The sequence below is a fragment of the Pituophis catenifer genome, unplaced genomic scaffold, assembly GCF_029215685.1.
Source record: "Pituophis catenifer annectens isolate HBS135680 unplaced genomic scaffold, rPitCat1.0.hap2 SCAF_15, whole genome shotgun sequence".
NCBI lineage: Eukaryota > Metazoa > Chordata > Lepidosauria > Squamata > Colubridae > Pituophis > Pituophis catenifer.
The window spans coordinates 14,070,538-14,091,419 of record NW_027256895.1 but is presented as its reverse complement, the minus strand read 5'-3'; the positions used below and the strand labels follow the sequence as shown (position 1 = coordinate 14,091,419).

The window sequence follows — 20,882 nt, the reverse complement described above, 5'->3', positions numbered from 1 at the left end:
AAGGCCTGGGGCCAGATTCGACCTGCGGGGTGCTTAGATCTGGCCTGCGGGGCTGCCCCAGAAACAGCAAAGGACTGGCCTGCAGTGCCTCTGCCAGCGAAAATGGAGTGTGAGGCCCTCCCGAGCTGTTTTTATTGGCAGAGGGTTGCAGGAGGCCGTCACAGCCGAAAACGGAACTCGAGAGCCCATTTTCTCTGGCAGAGCGCTCAGGCCACCACAGGCACCCTTGACATGAGTGATGTCGAGCTGGCCACGCCCACCCTGGCCACACACACTCCGGCCACCTGAGGTCAAACACAACCCTGAAACGGCCCTCAATGAAACTGAATTTGACACCCCTGCACTAGATTATTCCTTGTGGAAAAAAATTGATACTCATCATTTTTGGTACTTATGGCGCCTCCTGGAACCAATTAACAATGAGCACTGAGGTACCACTGTATCTTTTGCTCATCATGCTTGGATGAAATGAGGAGAGACAAACATGGTGCCAGAACAGACGTTCATTGATTTGATCAGAGGGTCTCAGACACCATCTTGACTTTTTTGACCTCTTCCCCTGATCTACAAGAAAACTGGAAGCCACCCAGTCCCTTGATAATGAGATGGGTGGCCTACAACTTTAATTAAATACTATGTAAATAAATTATGGGACTTAATTGAGAACTCTAACCTGAATATTTACCAAACCATTCCAGAATGCAAGGTTGAACAAATTGTATGTTCTCTACCATTCATTATTATTGTTCCTCAGTGTTTGTTATTTGGGGTAATATTTGCTCCATCCATAAACGGATTAAGGTATAGAAGAGCCTGAAGAATTTTTTATTTGTTAAAACCTTTTGCAACTACTTCACAGAATGAGTAAAAAAGTAACGGTTATTGGCTCTTCCACATCAATGCCTTCTTCATCACCATCTGGAGGACAGCAGTCAATACAGACGATGCTACAACAGGAGAAGGAGAAGGAAAGAGAGAAAGAAAAGGAGACGACACTACAGATGATTCTACAAGGAGTTCAAAATATACAAACAAGAGTAGAGAAGATTGAAAAAAGAACAGAGAAAACAGATGAGAAAGTGGAGAACATACAGCAAATGATGATGAAATATGAAGATAGACTCCAAAAGATTGAGGAAAAGGAAGAGCAAAGAGAGAAAAAAATTAGAGACATTGACACTAGACTCGATGAAGTTGAGCAAGAATAAGAGTGGATTAGTCGGATGGGAAATAGACAGAGCAGAATTTTATCTCAGATTTCAAAATATAGAAGAAAAGGGAGAGAACTTGGCAGAAATAATGATAGAAATTTTAGCAGAAGCATTAGAAATTACCAAAGAAAAGATGATGGATGGCATAGATGAGATATTTCGAGTCTACACAAGGTATGCAATGAGAAATAAATTACCACGAGAAGTCCATATAAAGTTTACCAAGAAATCGATTAAAGCACAAATATTGCAGATTGCAAGAGAAAAAACGCTGAAGTACAAGGAGAAAGAAATTGTGGTTCTGAAGCAAATACCGAGAAGAGTGAGAGAATTTAGTCAATTCCTGACTAAAATACTACTTCAAAAAGTTGTGAATTACAGATGGCTAATACCAGAAGGATTAGTGCTTACGTGGCAACAGCAAAGATATAGAATAGATTTAGTGGATAAAGCTAAAGCATTTTATGCAGAATTTCTCAGAGAGAAAGAAATGGAAACTAGAATGGCAGAACCACTGATCCAAATCCAAGAAGAAGACATAGCAATGATTGAAAAAGCAGAAGCAGTAGGGGGTATTGTGGAACACAAAGAGCAACGGGAACCGAGATCTACTAGGGCAATAAACCCCTCTTATGGAAGAGAAAAAATTGATTACAATAAATATAAATGGACTTTATTTAGCCATTAAAAGAAGAAAGGTATTCCATAAATTAGAGAAATTAAAGTTTGATATAATCTACTTGCAAGAAGTGCACATTAAAAAGCAACACAAACAGTTACTGGTACAGCCAAAATTAGGGAAATTTTTTTGCTTCATTGCCACAATGTAAGAAAAGGGGAGTTGTCTTATACATTAGAAACATAATTCCAGCAGAGCAAATATACGCAGATGATGAAGGAAGAATTTTGATGGTGGAAATAATAGATAATAACATGAAAATACTCTTAATAGCAATATATGCTCCAAATAACAATCAAGACGACTTCTATAGAAAGCTACATAAAAAAATAATTGAATTGGACTATGACAATATTTGTATGATGGGGGATTTTAATGGTATAGTAGATGAGAACGAACGTTGTCTTACCTGAACGTTCCTTTTCAGCTCTCTGCGACTGCAATCCACCTCTGGGTTTCCTTACTCCTCGCTTCTCCTTTGACTGGGTGAAATTTTTCTGCTGTCTCTCCGTGCTGTGGCCACGCCCCACTTTCCCATGATGCACCAGTCTTTGAACGAAGGCGTGACCACCTTGCAAACAAATCAAAAAAAGGTCAGGACAAGCCTTACAAACTTTGAAAACTGGAACCAGTAATAAGGCAACACAAGAAAGAAAGCGAACAGGGCGGGTGTGGATTGCAGTCGCAGAGAGCTGAAAAGGAACGTTCAGGTAAGACAACGTTCGTTTTCCAGCCCTCTGCTCCTGCAATCCACCTCTGGGATATACCAAAGTTCAAATCCCAGGGCGGGAAATCAATTGGACCCACACTCCTGGACCTCAATGACAGATTGTAAAACACGTCGTCCAAAGGACGCTTCAGCTGAAGCATAGGCATCAATCCTGTAGTGCCTGATGAAAGGTGTCACAGAAGACCAAGTAGCGGCCCGGCATATGTCTGAAACTGAAGCCTGCGTAGCCCATGCGGCCGACGCAGCTGCACTACGAGTCGAGTGAGGTAAAATGCGACTTGGTACAGGACGAGAACGTTGCTTATAAGCTGTAGCTATGCATGTCTTGATCCACCTGCCCACTGTGGATGGAGAAATCTTCTGGCCCAAGGAGGGAGGATGAAACGACACCAGAAGAGCCTCAGTTTTCCGGATGGATTCAGTCCTGCGAATATAACGACGTAGAGCCCTACGTACATCAAGGGTATGCCAGTCTTTTTCGCGTTGATGTTTCGGCGACGGGCAAAAGTCCGGAAGGATAAGCTCCTGAGCCCGATGAAAATATGAATTTACTTTGGGTAAGAATGCAGGGTCCAGACGCAGTATTACTGTATTAGGTTGAAAAATACAGAGATCTTTTCTAATTGATAGGGCAGAAAGTTCAGACACGCGTCTGGCCGAAGTTATCGCCAATAAAAAGGCTATCTTGAACGACAAATACCGTAGAGGAATTGACCCCAAAGGTTCAAAAGGAGGGTACATTAAGGCCTGAAGAACAAGAGAAAGGTCCCAGGACGGGTACCTATGAACAACAGGTGGGCATAGATTCACAGCTCCATGAAGAAAACCCTTAAGTAGCGGATGCATAGACAGAGACGAGTATGGAGGACACCGAATGACCGTAGACAAGGCAGCCATCTGACGACGAAGGGTAGAAGGTGACAACCCCTTGTCCAAGCCGGATTGCAGAAAACATAGAACGTCCTCTATGCTGGCTGAAGTAGGGTCCACCAAGTTGGCCGCACACCAGCTACAGAAGGCCTTCCAGGAAGACTCGTATATTCGCGACGTCGAAGGCCTACGGGAAGCTTGAATCGTACTTATGACGGAGTCGGGAAGCCGGTCTTTTTGCAAGATGACCCGCTCAAACGCCAAACGGCCAATTGGAGCCATCCTGGCTCTGGGTGGTCGATGGCCCCTTGGCGTAGAGCGATGCGATCCCGTGGAATCAGCCAAGGTGGACGAGACGACAGGGCGACAAGATCGGCGTACCACTGCCGACGAGGCCAATCGGGAGCCACCAGGATCATTTCGGCCCTTTCCTCCAAGAGCCTCCGAATCACCTGAGGAATCAAAGGAATCGGGGGAAAGGCGTATAAGAGCCCTGGAGGCCAACGGCATCGGAGCGCATCGTGATCCATTGCTGAATGGCACGGGTAACGCGTCACGTAGAGTGGAAGCTGGGCATTCGACGGGCTGGCAAACAAGTCCACGACAGGCGTGCCGAACCGAAGAACAGCTTCGTGGAAGAGCCTCGGATGCAGTTGCCATTCTGAATGATGGAGACTTTGTCTGCTGAGCCAATCTGCCCGCACATTGTCCACTCCGGAAATATGATCGGCTCTCAATGACAGAAGGTGACGTTCCGCCCATCGGAATAGACTCTCCGCTTCCAACATCAGCCGCCTCGAATGTGTCCCGCCTTCTTTGTTTACATAGGCCTTGGCTGCAATGTTGTCCGTGAGCACAAGGACGTGGTGACCCTCCAACTGCGACTGAAAATGTTTGAGGGCCAGGCGGATTGCTCTGAGTTCCAACAGATTGATGTTGTGGCCTCTTTCTGGAAGGGACCAACGACCCTGCACTACCTGATTTTGAAGGTGGGCTCCCCAGCCCCGAAGACTGGCGTCCGAAGTTAGAGTCAGCCTGTCTTGAATTAGAAAGTGCGAGCCCTTGAGAATGGCTGGCCCCAGCCACCACTGAAACGACAGACGAAGTTGAGGTGGAAGGTATATTTTGTGAAGAGAGTCGCTGCGTCCCGAGCGCTGGTAAGGGAGCAGAAACCATTGCAGCGGCCTCGCGTGGCGGCGTGCCCATGGCACAATTGAGAAGCACGACACCATCTTCCCCAGCAGTTGTGAGAGCTGGAGAAGAGGAATGGAGCGATGAGCCAGAATTAGACGAATCAGGTCTTGAATGCTCAAAATCCTGTCTGGAGATAGAAAGACCTGACCCCGCACAGAGTCTATCACCGCCCCCAGGTGCAGCAGCGATGTGGCCGGGTGAAGGTGACTCTTTGGAAAATTTATTGAGAATCCGTGATCCTGGAAAGCCATGATGACAAGATGAAGGTCTCGAGCTGCCTGAGTCCTGGACGATGACAACACCAGGATGTCGTCGAGGTAACAGAGTACGCGTACCGGGATCTTTCGGAGTGCCGCCGCCACCACAGCTACCAATTTGGTGAAAGTTCTTGGAGCAGATGATAAACCAAAGGGCATTGCGCAATATTGATAATGATCGACTCCAATTTGGAAACGCAGAAATTTCCTGTGTGAATGTGATATTGGGACATGCAGATACGCCTCCCTGAGGTCGACTGATTGAAGGAGGTCGCCACGGCGAATCCCCCCCAAGATGGACCCCAGGGAGTGCATCTTGAATCTGCGATAGCAAATGAAAAGGTTTAGTTGTTTCAGATTCAAAATGGCCCGACAACCTCCGGAATGTTTCGGGACGAGAAAGAGCGTCGAATAGAATCCCAAGCCATGTTGATCCGGCGGGACCCTCTCTATCGCTTTGATGTTGAGCAGATGGAGGACTTGTTCCTGTAGCAAGCGTCCCTGTTCTGGAGAACGTGGCGCAGGACAACAAATGTGGCGAGACGGAGGGTATCCCAGGAACTCGATCGACAGGCCGGAGGACACCGTATGAAGAATCCAAGGGTCTGTGGTCGACTGCTCCCATTGGTGGTAGAAAAGTTGCAGACGACCGCCAATGGGATCCTGCGACCTGCAGTCATTTCCCCCTGCGGAATTGACGATATCCAGATCCCCGAAAAGGACGCTTGGAGACAGAGGGGTTCCTAGCCCTGTCGCGAAAACGCTGTCGATCGGAGGACCGGTCGGAGCCAAAGAATTGCGGACGATGTGAGTAGGCACCGCCTGACCCCATCGCTGCGCGAAAGGACTGTCTTTGATAATAAGGCGTATAACGTCGTTCAGGCCTGCGATACGAGGAAGTCGGCATAATCTTCCTCTTGTCCTTATCCTCGATAAGGACAGGATCAAGAGCGGAGCCGAACAGGTTCGGAGCCTTGTAGGGCGCTGCCGCCAAGCGCCACTTAGCTTTGGCATCTGCCCTCCAGTTCCTAAGCCAAAATAAACGACGGGATGTAATAGACGAGGCCAATGCCCTGGATGTAAACTTCACAGAATTCAATGATGCATCGGCTGAATATTCTGTGGCCGCCACAATTTTGTTTATGTCTTGATGGAGGCGTGTGTCTTCAGGTGGCAGTCTATCCTGTAGTTGCTTCAACCAAAGCAGAGTCGCCCGATTAAAAAAGGAGGTGGCGGTCGCGGTTTTGATTGCCCATGCCAGGGCCTGATGTTCCTTACGAAAGGAAAGTTCAGACTTCCTGTCCTCCGATTTCAGTCCGTCCAGCGCATCTGTTGACAGTAAGGACGAGGAAGACAAGTTGGTAATGGGCGAGTCCACCACAGGTACAGATAACATAGCGTCCAGCTCTGGTGCTGCACAATACAATTTCTTATCAATGCTATTGGGGCCCGTTGACGAAGCTGGCTGAGACCAAGGAGATTGTAGAACGTCAGAAAAAAGTTGAGGACAGGGGACGAAATCCCTGCCCGGCTTGGAAGACGAGAACAGGGCCTCATGCGGGGTCGACGTGGATGCCGTCTCAGATGATGTAGGCGCAGAAACAGCCATGTTTGTGACCTGGCGTGCCTTATGCAGAAGAGATTTGAACAATGACGGCCTGAACAGCCCAGTAAAGGCAGGAACATCAGGAGCGAGGCCCTCGTCCTCAGAAAATTCCAAGTCCTCGACCGTATGCTCCTCACGATCGGAATCATCCGAAGAATCAGGAGCTAAATGGTGAGCTGGCCTCTGAATCGGTGCCATGGGTGGTTGAGTCACCTGATGGGGGCCCGGTTGTGCAAGAGCCAAGGGCGGTTGTTGAATTCCCGCTGCCCACAGGGAGGACAAGGCATTAGATAGCAAAAGCTGCAAGTCCAACTGGGAGGACGATAATTGTCCATCAGCCCCGCGAAGCCCAGCGGCGGTTGGTGTGAAAGTCGCTTCAGGACGAGAAACGGGAGGGGGGGCGGGGTTGCACAAGCCCACCGATGAAACATCGGGCAAAGAGACTGAAGCCCTCTTAGACAAGCGACCTGAAGTACTTGGCTGTGGTGGATCGGGCGCCGGGGCCCCACTGGGCGACGAAGGCAAAGGTGCTGGATTCAGACCAGCTGGAAAAACCGAAGCCAAGGTGGCCTGTCTGGCCTTGTCATATTGGCGCTCCAAAGCTCTGTGGCGTCGTTGGGCGTCCTTATCTGCCGCTGCCGATGACCTAGGTTGGCGGGAGTCCTCAGGAGCAGATACAACCCTGCTACGAGACTTAGACTTGTGTTTGGCTGGAGCCCTAGGAGGACTGGGCTCATGCTCCGCATCGGACGAGAAATAGGCATCCGCCATTATTAATAAGTCCGAATAAAATCTCACTCTCTTTTCGTTTCTCTTATTATTATTATTAATATATATATATGTATTATTATCTTTTTTTTTTTTTTTTAAGATCAAAAATGTAATAAAAAAAACAGTTCTTAGAACACTTATCTTCTTTTCTTTCTTTCTTTTCTTTTTTCTTTTCTTTTCTTTTTTTTTTTTTTTAAACAAGAACAATCAGAACTATATACACCTAGGTACCCCTAATAACGAGGGTAACCCAAAAAAAAAACAAAAATAGCTCAGCCAAACGATCTTTGACAGGAAAAAACACAAACGGCTGGCTAAGGCTTTAAGGAAAAGTGGTCCTCTCAACTAGGGAGGCGATACAGAGAGAGTGGGTAACGCAGTGAAGCCGGCCCTTAAGGAAAGCTGTTGCTCCAAAATGGCGCCCGTTAACACACCGCCAAGGATAGCGCCAAAATGGCGGCCACGGACCTTCTAGAAATGGCGGCAGCGCAAGCGTCGGGAAAAACGAGGGCAAAAAAGGGGGCAAGAGCAACCCCACCTGACGCCGCCCGAGGGACGGACGCCAGCAAACCTCACCACCGTAGCAGCCGACGCCCTCCAAGGCGCGGCGGCTGGAGCGAAGCCTCCGTCACTGCCTGGGCGGCTGAAGCCCGAGCGGCAACTTTGAAATGCTGATGATCAGAGCGCAGCACACTCGAGCAATAACCGTGGAAATAATATGAATAATACGTCAGAGGCCGCAGGGCAAACCATGCGGAGCACTCCGGAGCCGCCCTACGAGAGCCACTAACAAAAAATTCCACTTGCAGATAATTGGTGTGGGGGAGGAAAGGCGGCAATCGCGAATCCCCGCGCACCACACCGGCGGCTAAACGGAAAGCAGGGAACCGCCCCGAAGGGACGGTAACCCAAGCTGCAGTTCAAACTGAGAAATTCCTGAGCGGAGGATGGGCCGGATCCCCAGGCACCTGTCTCACGCCCCGCAGCTCACCAATAGAGGCTCTCACCGAAAACGAGAAAAATACTAAGAAAAATAAATGAAAGAGCCTAACGCAACTCTGCTAAATATCCTAACTTGAGCACGAAGAGAAAAGTACACCAGTCAGTCAGCGACTGAGTGAAAAGACTGGTGCATCATGGGAAAGTGGGGCGTGGCCACAGCACGGAGAGACAGCAGAAAAATTTCACCCAGTCAAAGGAGAAGCGAGGAGTAAGGAAACCCAGAGGTGGATTGCAGGAGCAGAGGGCTGGAAAAATTAGATTACAATACACACAAGGCAGTAAAGCATAGTAGAAAGATACTTCCGAAATCCTTTTTTAAAATGATAGAGGAAACAAATTTAAAAGATGCATGGAGAGAAAGAAATGCAAAAAATAGGCAATATACTTTTTATTCTGACAGACATTCATCATGGTCTAGATTAGACATGATATGGACGACAATGGAACTGACTTCTAATATAGAAGAAATTGAAATAGAAGCAAATACCTGGGCAGATCACAATCCAGTGACTGTGAGATGGAAAGGACAAAGGATAAGATCTAGATGGACTCTAAATAATACAATATTAAAAGAAAAGGACTTTGTACAGAAAATGGAGAAAGAATTGGCTTTCTTTTTTAAAGAAAACAGAAAAGAGGACACATCGATGCAAAATCTTTGGGATACAATGAAAGCTTATACTAGAGGTCTGATAATAGACTATACAAGGAAAAGAAATATTAAGAAAAGACAAGTCTATATAACACTAGAGGATGATTACAAGAAACTCGAAAAGGAGCTTCAGAAATTTCCACAAAAGGATATTAAAATAAAAATGGATACAACTAAGCATAAAATGGGATTAATAGAAAAGGAAGATTTAGCACAAAAAATCAGAAGTGTTAAACAGAACTATTTTGAAGATGCCAACAAACCAGGTAGATGGCTAGCATACAAACTGAAAAAAGAGAGAGAATCAAGAAAAATAACACAACTAATGGATGACCAAGGACAAATTAGATTTGGGAATAAAGAGAAGAAAGAAATTATACAAGCTTACTATAGAAAACTGTATGAACAAGAAAATATAGAGGAGGAAAATATTAAACAATACTTGTAAAAGGCGAATTTACCTCAGATTTCTAAAGACGTTGAAATGATGTTAGAAGGAAATATAACAATGATGGAATTAACTGAAGCACTTAAAAAACAAAAGATTGGGAAGGCACCAGGCCCGGGTGGACTGTCAGCGGAATATTATAAGACATTACAGGAATCAGTGAGTCTCCCATTGCTAGAAGTTATGAATGAAGTTATGTTAAAGAGGAAAATACCCAAGTCATGGTCAGAAGCATATATTACACTTGTTCCAAAAGAGGACACAGACCCACAACAAATAAAAAATGATAGGCCTATTTCCCTGCTAAATTCTGATTATAAAATTTTTGCTTCAATATTGGCAGAAAGACTTAAAAATTATTTAAATAATTTTATACATTCTGATCAAAACGGGTTTCTGCCAAAAAGACAGATTAAAGACAATATGAGGATAATTCTGGACACTTTGGAATATTATGAGGCACATCCTGAAAAGCAAATGGCTTTGATATTTCTAGATGCTCAGAAAGCCTTTGATAACGTCAACTGGCGATTTATGTTACTTCAATTGGAGCAGATGGGCTTTGGCAGAAAATTTATTCAAGCAATAGAAGCCATATACTATAAACAAACAGCAAAAGTAATGATAAATGGAGAATTGACAGAGTTTATCGAGATAAAAAAAGGAACGAGACAAGGTTGCCCACTGTCTCCTCTGTTGTTTGTATTAACATTAGAAGTGCTAAATAGAAATATCAGAGAAGAAAAAGATATAAAAGGAATGAAAATTCAAAAGGAAGAATATAAATTGCAAGCGTTTGCAGATGACCTGGTGTTTCTTCTTGAAGATCTTTTAGAGTCAATAATTACATTGATAGATAAAATAGGAGAATTTGGGAAAGTAGCAGGTTTGAAAATTAATAAAGACAAAATGAAGATCTTGACAAAAAATATGTTAATAAAAAGAAGAATTGGCGGAAATATCAAAGATGCAGGTCACAAATAAGGTTATATACTTGAGGATATATATATATATATTTTTATTGAAAAAGTTTTTCAAATACAGATTTTTCCCCCTTTCCCCCCCCTCCTCCCTAACCCCCCTCACCACCCCTCCCCCATGACTTCCTCCAAGTAAAATCCAAATTCATAACAGATTGTTTAATACTTTACCCTCCCCATACTCCATCCCCCAAATACTGACCCTTTCTTTCTAATAATATTATTATATCCCCCTTAAAATAACATTCTACTATAACATTGTATAATAACTTCTGGCTTAGCATAATAATATTATTATAACTCCCAATTTAGCAATAATCTGCCCTTTTTCTCCTCCCCATACGTGTATCTCTTAAATCAAACCTTTTATGTATATTAATATTAATATATCATTTCAAAACAACCTTCCACTTTAAGACTATATAATAAATCCTAATTTAACATTTAATCTTTTGTGTATATTAATATAACATTTCAAAGCAGCTTTCCACTATAAAACTATATAATAAGTCCTAATTTAACATTTATTCAACTCATAGATCAATAAACTGGCCTGTCCCCACCCACTTTCCTACAAAATTTCCATACATAACAATTCTTAGTATCTTTATTCTTCTGCCCATCCTACTAAAAAAAATATTCCCTTATATAGATAAAATCAATGATTTTAAACTTGTAATCCATATAATGTCTTCTTTAATGTCTTTCAACTGGATTGTAACTCCATCACCCATATTAGGGTAACATAGCATCCTAATTCCAACAGAATGTTCAGAATCCTCAGTTGTCATCTGCCTCCATCAGTAGTAAATATCTTCATGTATATATAAAAAAAGATAAAACAACCACCCGAGTGACTTTATAATTGTATTCCATATAATATCTGTAGAAGTGGCTTTCTTCAAGATTATTAATTCCAACCATCATAATGGGGTAACAACCGGATCTTCTGCATGCCCCAACGTAACTCTCCTGCCATATAACTCAGCATAGACATAATATATTATTTATTAAAGAATCCAAAATAGATAATTCCAATCCAACAATTTAAGGCCCTTTTCACATCCCAAAAATACGGCATTGCAGAGATCTTTCACTCTCCTCAGGATAATATTAACCAATACTTCACCTCAGCTGTCTTTTCATGTATTCAATCATCTTTTAAATAACTGGCTTCGCTGTTGCCTAGTTTAGAAATTTTTGTTTTTGTGAGACTTATTTCTTTTTTTCTTGACTTTTTGTGGGTTTGATCTCCATTCTAATTTCCTTTCTATGAGTTGTATATCAACTGTTCGATTTTCATTCTGATCTATAACTTGATCTTGTTGGTTTTGCTTTTGTGGCTTAGATCGCCATTCATGTTTCTTTTCTTTAAGTTGTGTGTCAACTGATTGATTTTCATGCTTGTCTGTGACTTGAAGAGTCATCACATTAGAATCTGACGCCACTTCTCTCTTATTTGTAGGTAATCCAACTGAGACATCTAAAGGATCCAAAAGCGATTCATCCAGAAAGACCTCTGTAGCTCGATGTTTTTCCATTGTTTCCAACTCCTTCTGCTTATCCTGTGTTATGCATGAAGATGTTAAACTCATTTTCAAAGTCTTGTAATAAAATTCTTCCGCTTTTTCAACAGTATTTAATTGATATCTTTCTCCTTGATATCTCAGTATTATACCAACTGGAACATCCCACCTAAACAAAATATTTTGTTTTTTGAGCTCAGTCACCAGGAATCCAAATTTCTTTCTATCTACTAAAATCTTGGGCGGTAACTCTTTATATATCCAAATTTTTCTTCCATACAGTTGCAAAGTAGAATTAAAAGATTTTTGCACAATATTATTTCTTATTTCTTTGTCTGTAAAATAAATCACCACATCTCTAGGCAGTTGCCTTTGCTTTGCAATCCAAGAATTTACTCTGTAGACTCTATCAATCCTGCAAAATACTTCCTCAGGATGAACCTTTAAAATCCCAGCCAGAATTTCAGCAGATATTTTCCTCAAATCATCCCTATTATTTTCCTGTAGTCCTCTCATTCTGATCGCAAATTCTGTGAACCCATGTTGCATCATTAAGACTTCTTTTTCAATCCCTTGTTTTATATTTTCTACATTACAAGTCTTATAGTCAGCTTCCATTTTAAATTTTTCTTTTGAGCTATTGTCTTGAATATTTATCAAATCATTTTCAATTCTTTGTATTTTATTATCCAAATTATAAATCTTGTCCTCAACTTCCTTCATTTTAGACTCTAATAACTTAATATTGTTATCTATCTTTGTAAATAGTTCTAAAGAAGCATCAGCCAGTGTTTTAATCTTTTGTTTCAAATTGTCATACTTTGATTGTATTAATTCTTTAATTTCCTGCTTGAATTTTTCAAAATTCTGGTTCACAATCTCATCCCTTCTTACCATCTCCTCCAAGAGAAATTCAGTCAAATTAAAATCATTTTTCTGAGCCTGTAGATTTAAAACTTGTTCACGTAATTTGTAAATGGGGGAATCCCCCCCCCACTGCTTGTTTGTCTGGCTTAGTTAGTTTAAACGCCATCATTCCACACAGACAAACACTTTTTTAAGTAAAGAAAGCTTCTTTCCAAACGCGATCTCCAGGAAGAAAAAAACAAAACAAAACATAAAAGCAGAACTTTTTCTTCTCAACTGTAGCCAGCAGTATTTATTCCGCTACTTTGTAGCTTGTTAAACTATTGAAACGGAAGGATTTTTTCTTTCAGCTTTCCCTTCTCAAGCCTGAGCAGTCGCCATTTTAAATTTCTTTTTTTTCCTTTCTTCAATATCATTTATAAAGTCAATAAAAATACTTGCGATTTAGGGTCCCAGATCCAGATCTCATCCTCTTTAATTAGACAATCTGTTAGTTTTCTTTAAAAGGCTTGTTCTCGTCGCCTGGCTCTGCAAAAAAGCAGAGGTCTCCCGAAGCCCGGAGCAGCGGCGAGGGAAATAGGGAGCTTCATCTGCATAGTCCCCAAGAGTAAAAAAAAAAACTCTGGGGATTTCGCAGAGAGCTTTACCTGCCCTCACCTGCTCTATCTCACATTTCTTATGGAAATGGAGTTTTCCGAGCCACCTTTCAGCTATAAAGGCAGCTCTTTACAGGCGACGGGGCTGGCGGACCCGAGGGACCATCTGGCAGCGACAAGAAACAAACCGGAAGTCTACTTGAGGATATATTTGACAGAAAGATGCAGCACACTTAAAGAGAACAATTATAATAAACTCAAACGACAGATTGGGACAGATTTGGCAAAATGGGAAAATTTACAATTATCATTGATTGGGAGAATATCGACAATTAAAATGAATATACTACCTAGAATTCTATATTCTACAAATATAGAATTAGATTGGGAAAAGACTATTTTGAAGATTTGAATAAAATAATGTTAAAATATATTTGGCAGGGTAAAAAGGCGAGGATAAAATTGAAATTGTTGCAAGATGCTAGAATAAGAGGAGGTTTTGGTTTGCCTAATTGGGAACTTTATTATCAAGCGACAAGTTTGATGTGGATTAAAGAATGGATAATGTTAAGAAACATTATTGACTTTAGAAGGACATGACTTGTGGGGATGGCATGCTTTTTTATGGTACAAGGGAACAAAAACACAGGGGTACTTTAGAAGACATTATATATGTGAGGCTTTGTTACTAAACTGGGAGAAGATTAAAAAACAACACTATTTAAAAATTCCAGTCTGGTTATCGACGATTGAAGCATTTTCATACTCAATAATATTTAGAAGGGAACAAATTGTTAAATATAGTGAACTATTGAATGAAAAGGGTGAACTCAAATCGAAACAAGAATTAGAGGAACAAAGTTTACAGATAAATTGGTTTTCTTATATGCAAATCCATTCTAGATATGATAAAGATTGTAAAACAGAGGTTTTTTATAATAATTTGTCTAACTTAGATAAAATTTTAATGGGTTCTGATGACTACGTAATTAAAAAATTGTATGGTTATTTATTAGAGGTAAAGTTGGAAGGAGAACAAGTTAAAGAAACAATGATTGCATGGGGGAAAAATTTTGGTTATGGAATTGATTTAGAGAAATGGCAAAAATTGTGGTTGCAAAATTATAAAATGACAATGTCAACAACATATAAGGAAAATTTGTATAAGATGTTTTACAGGTGGCATCTACCCCCGACGAGAATAGCCAGAATGTTCAAGAACAAATCTGAAAAGTGCTGGAAATGTCATCAGACACTGGGCTCATATTACCATATGTGGTGGACATGTGTAGAAGCTAAAAGATACTGGACTATAATCCACACATGGTTGGAAAAAATGATAAAACAACACATAGACTTTAAGCCAGATATTTTTTTATTAGGGATTGTGCCAGAAATATACAATAGAGAATTGAGATATTTGATTGTGAATGTTTTAACAGCGGCTAGAATTGTGTTTGCTAAAAACTGGAAAAATGAGAAAATACCAACGCAAGATGAAGTTATTAAGAAAATCCTGGAATGTGCTGAAATGAGTAAATTGACATTTGAAATTGAGAACAAGAAGATAAAAAATATTATAAGATATGGGATTTATTTTATCAATGGCTAGATAAGAAAGCATGGAAATGAAATATGAAATATGAAATTAATGTTATAAATCTAATAGTTGAAAATAATTTTTTTGAAGCGGTAAAGCCATAGTTAAATAAATTATAAATGAGGATGTTTATTTGTTTGACAATGTGAGAAATTAGATAATTAGTAAATTCTGAATATAGAGATGAAGCACAAAAGATTTGTAACCGACCGACACACTGTTTGCAATTGTAATGGATGATGGATTTATGTTTTATGTTTTGTTTAAAAATAAAAAAAATCAAAAAAGAGAGAGAGAGAGAGAGAGAGAAACACACAGTTAAATTCCTTAACTTTTCCCCAAAATTTTCCTTATTTTATTTTTAAATATTTTCCATGAAGAATAAGTGGTAATATAGCCATGACTTTAAGGCATCCTAAACAACCACTGCTGATGGAATTTAATGACTATGTAGAGGAAAAAATGAAATGAAACTAATGTTGTATCTGTTTAATAACAATAAGGTAATACTGCACTTAATACCATCTTGAAGAAATATGGTGATATTTATCTGTAACTGGGCCAGAATCAGATACAGCAACTAAACCTATATATTAGATTTATATATTTATTCAGTTAAGGGTCGAACTAATATATAACATCACTGAGAACTCTTGAAAATGAATTGAAAGTTTCCACGTATCACCAACTACACTCCAATAAATAATTTTGAAATAATTGAAATAATTTCTATGTATGAAACTTAATTTGAATGGGGGACCGCTCCATTTTAATTAAGACTCGTAAAACAGGGTTGTTTCAGATCTGGGTGGACTTCAACTCCCAGAATTCGCCAGCCAGGTTTGGGATAGGCGGCTATATCAGTCCAATAAATAAATGATTAAGCAAGCAAACAAATAACTTTAGGCAATTCAGTCATTTCGGCTGGAAAACCCTCACCTACCAAACTCACCTTCTTAAGAAAGCCAGTGTTTTTAAATCCTGATTTACTTTCTGGCATGTAATTTTTTTGTCTAACTGGACCTCTTTTCTGGAAAGGATAGAGGAAAAGGGGAGGGGGAGGTTAACTGAATTGAATTGAACTGTAGAATCCACCCCTCATTTCTTGCCCTTGTCTTTCCGATCGTTTAAACAACACATCAAGTTTTAAGAATGGATTTAATCGATAAATAAGGAGGCCTCTGAAAGTAGATGCCTTTTTGGATTTAACCAAGGACAGCTCCTCAGATGGGGAAAAATTTGCCTCAGACCCTTCAAACTATTCTCGGATGGAGAATCTGACATATACCACACCTCAAATAACACAACCTTAACTCTTATATTAATACAGCTAGTCCTTGGATTTACGATAAGAGGTAGGATTCTACCGGTACAGACCGGTTTGCGCGAACCGGTAGCTCCGACGATCAGCTGGGAGCGAACCGGCTTGTTCTGACGATCAGGTGGGGCTGCCCGCCTGCCCCTGCGCTTTACTGACCTATAGCTTGTCAGCTGATTCGCGCAGCGCCTCAGCTGTGTTACTTCCCAGCAGTAACACAGAAGGTAAGTTTTCATAAAACTGCACATGCACACACACCGAAGCGCGCGATCACCGAACCGGTTGTTAAACTGGCAGGATCCCACCACTGCTTGTGACCATAACTGAGCCTCAAATTTCCACCGCTAAATGAAACAATTGCTAAGCGAGCTTTGCCCCATTTTACGACCTTCCTTGCCACCGATGTGAAGTGAATCTGGCAGCCGTTAACTTAGTAACACGGTTGTTAAGCGAATCTGGCTTCCCCCGTTGACGTTGCTTGTCGCAAAGTCACAAAAGGGGGGGAATCGCGTGACCTCAACGCATGACCACGATTGAGCCCAAGACTTCTGTTGGTAAGTGAGACATTTGTTAAGTGAATTTAGCAGCCTTTCACGGCCTTTCTTGCCCCAGTTGTTAAGTGAATCGCTGCAACTATTAAGTTAGTAACACCGTTGTTAAGTGAAGTTGGCTTCCCCATGGACTTTGCTTGTCGGAAGGTCACAAAAGAGGATCACAGGATCCTCGGACACTGCAACCGTCATAAGTATGAGTCAGCTGCTAAGTGGCAGAATTTTGATCCTGTGACCACAGGGCTCCTGTCGTAAGTGTGAAAAACAGTCTTGTGACATTTTTCAGTCTCATTGTAACTTTGAACGGTCACTAAATGAACTGTTGTAAGTCAAGGACTATCTGTATTGTACGTACACTGAAAATGTCTAATTTTTTTTTAAAAATTGTGGCTTCCTATCCAGTTTACTGAAAGAAATACAAACTCATATACAGTACTCACTGTTTGAATTTCTCCCGTAGTAGAATAATGCCGCCGATAAATAAAAAAACGGTCACTGCTAATTTCTGCTTTCTCAGACATATGTTGGCGAACATGGTAGAAGCAATTGGTGACTAGTTTTCACTCTTCTAATGCAGTCACTCTCAGAAAATTAGGCTCTTTGGAGACACAAAAATTGCACAGAAAACATGAATTAATCAAAAAGGAGGATTGTTTGAGACAGTATCTTGTCTGCTAGAGTAGAATAGAACAGAATTCTTTATTGGCCAAGTGTGATTGGACACACAAGGAATTTATCTTTGGTGCATAAGCTCTGTGTACATAAAAAATACATTCATCAAGAAACATAAAGTACAACACTTAATGTTACTAATAAGCAATCAAAATCATATTAGGAAATTAAATAAAACAATATAATCGTAAAGATACAAGCAACAAGGTTATAGTCGTAAGTAGGAGTGAAGCAGGAAAACCCACTTTCCCAAATGCAAGAGACAAGACCACAAAAGTTGGAGAACACAGGTTTATTTGCTAGCAAAGGTTCGGAACATTCACATGTCAGATTCCGAACCCTGGGCTATGCACAAGGTGTACCTTTTATACATTTTGCAATTCTAGCCACGCCAGAGGCGTTACGCCTCTATTTCCATATATGGGTACACCGTCTGTTACTTTCCATGAACACTTCTGGTAATATGTTTCTTAATATAAATTCGTTACAGGGATGATATAGAACATAGATCATTAAGCTCATCAGTACATTTAACAAGTTCCTTATTTCTGTTCCTTGTACTTTCCTGAGGTTTGCAACATAACTTCTACTCCCACGTCAACACTTTTGAGAGCAACATAATACTGTGAATAATACAATACATAGATTAATATGATTTATAGTATAAGACCCTCCTGTCTCAGGAGGAGATAGGTAATAGGAAGGATGAGAATAATAATAGTAATACAGTCTCAGTCAATAGTTTGACAGTGTTGTGGGAATTAGTTGTTTAGCAGAGTGATGGCATGGGGGTAAAAACCGTTCTTTGGTCTATAGTTGTTCTGGTGTGCAATGTTCCACAATGTCGTTCTGAGGGTAGAAGTTGAAATAATTGATGTCCAGGATGTGAGGGGTATGTAGATGTTTTCACAGCCCTCTTTTTGACTCGTGCAGTATACAGGTCCTCAATGGAAGGCAGGTTGGTAGCAATTGTTTTTTCGGCAGTACTAATTATCCGTTGAAGTCCGTATCTGTCTTGTTGGGTTGCAGAGCCAAACTAGACAATTACGGAGGTGCAGATGATAGACTCAATAATTCCTCTGTAGAACTGTTATCAGCAGCTCCTTGGGCAGTTTGAGCTTTCTGAAATTCTTCAGGCTCAGGAAATTCAATCTCATTTATTCCTATCGCAAAGAGTACAAAGCTAGTCCTTGACTTACAACCGTTCATTTCGTGAGCGGTCAAAATTATAACGGCTCTGGGGGAAAAAGTGATTTATGACCATTTATCACACTTTTTATGACCCTTGTGGTATCCCCATGGTCACGTGATTAAAATTCGGAGACTTGGCAACTGGCATGTTATTTATGACGGTTGCAGTGTCCGAGGGTCATGTGATCACCTTTTGCGACCTTCTGACAAAGTCAACGGGGAAGCCAGATTCACTTAACCACCGTGTTACTAATTTAACAACTGTGGTGATTTCCGTAACAACCGTGGCAAGAAAGGTCATAAAATGGGACCAAAGTCATGTAACAACTGTCTCCCTTAATAATGGAAGTTTTGGGCTTGATTGTGGTCGTAAATCGAGGACTACATGTTACATGGCTGATTTCTTTCCATATTCTACCCTTTGTAAGCATCAAACACATCAAGTTCATTTCCCTCCCTGGTTTTCAGCAAAAAGTCCATAAACTAAAGGGTTTCCACTCACTAATAAATATACATTAGTTTTTGCGTTTTCCTTAATCAAATAGGTCAATTTTTGCCCCTCTGTACAAATTGTGTTATCTTTAACAACCATTCCTTCCTTCTGGGTGTTTCAGAGCCTTTCTATTATTATTATTATTATTATTATTATTATTATTATTATTATTATTATTATTATTATTATTATTACTATTATTCTTCACCTAATAATCTTACATTACAAGTACAATAATATAATATTGTAAAGTTGGTCAGTTATTGCAGGGTAAGATGTGAGCTTATAAATTTTTACAAATAAATAAATAAAAATCTCACTGCAGTTGCTGGGCACAAAAACCAATCACTTGTAAATCTTTTCCAGGTGTCTGTCCAACCGTACCCGCAAGAAAAATGTCTTGATTTCAGTGGCATAATAATCGTTAAAATCACATGTGGTGGACATGCCCCATCACAAGGAAATATTGGTGCAAAAAAAAAATTTTTTTTAATTTATATACCGCCCTTCTCCCTGAGGACTCAGGGCAGTGTACAGCCAGAATTAAAAAACATGGAATACAAATATTAAAAAATAATTAAAATATATATAAATTTGGCCCAAAATGAAAAATACAAACCAATTAAAACATTTAAAATTTCTTCTTAAGCCAGCCCGGCTTGCTGGAAAAAGTGGGTTTTAAGGGCACGGCGGAAGGCACTAAGGTCTTGGATTCTCCTTATCTCTGGGGGCAACTGATTCCAGAGGGTAGGTGCCCCCACAGAGAAGGCCCTCCCCCTGGGGGTCACCAGCCTACATTGATTGGCTGATGGCACCCTGAGGAGGCCCTCTCTGTGGGAGCGCACGGGACAATAGGAGGTCGTTGGTAGCAGCAGGCGGTCTCGAAGATAGCTAGGCCCGATTCCATGGAGCGCTTTAAAGGTGATAACCAACACCTTGAAGCGCACCTGGAAGACCACTGGGAGCCAGTGCAGCTAGCGCAGGAGCGGTGTTACATGGGAGCGCCATGCTGCTCCCGTCACTACCCGCGCTGCTGCATTCTGGACCAGTTGGAGCGTCTGGGTGCTCTTTAAGGGGAGCCCCATGTAGAGAACGTTGCAGTAGTCAAGGTGAGAGGTGACAAGGGCATGAATGACTGTGCACAGGGAATCCCGATCAAGAAAGGGCCGCAACTGGCGAATCAGGCGAACCTGACAAAAGGTCCCCCTGGTTACAGCTGTCAGATGTTCCTCCAAGGACAGCTGCATATCCAGGAGGACTCCCAGATTGCGAGCCCTTTCTGTGGGGGCCAAAGACTCGCCCCCAATAGTCAGTGATGGAGTCAACTGACTATATCGGGATGCCGGGAGCCACAGCCACTCAGTCTTGGAAGGGTTGAGCCTGAGCCTGTTCCTCCCCATCCAGATCCGCACAGCCTCCAGGCACTGGGACATCACTTCAAGGGCATCATTGGGGTGGCCTGGGGTGGAGATGTACAGCTGGGTGTCATCAGCGTACTGGTGGTATCTCACCCCGAAGCCACGGATGATCTCACCCAGCGGCTTCACATAAATGTTGAACAGAAGGGGCGAGAGGACCGATCCCTGCGGCACTCCACAGTTGAGAGGTCTCGAGGTCGACCTCTGCCCCCCTGCCAACACAAACTGCAACTGGTCGGAGAGAAAGGAG

General features: G+C 41.5%; 1 protein-coding gene across 1 annotated transcript in view; it reads right to left on the bottom strand.

The window, feature by feature from the left end:
• LOC139324755 (alpha-N-acetylneuraminide alpha-2,8-sialyltransferase-like) overlaps positions 1–17,393 on the bottom strand; it is a 33,893-nt gene extending 16,500 nt beyond the window's left edge. The window contains exons 1-2 of the mRNA XM_070954497.1: positions 17,299–17,393; positions 15,942–16,019 (exon numbers count right to left, since the gene is read on the bottom strand). Of these exons, the coding sequence (XP_070810598.1) occupies positions 15,942–16,019; positions 17,299–17,393 (173 nt within the window). The remainder of the gene's footprint in view (positions 1–15,941; positions 16,020–17,298) is intronic.
• Between the last annotated feature and the right edge of the window lie 3,489 nt (positions 17,394–20,882).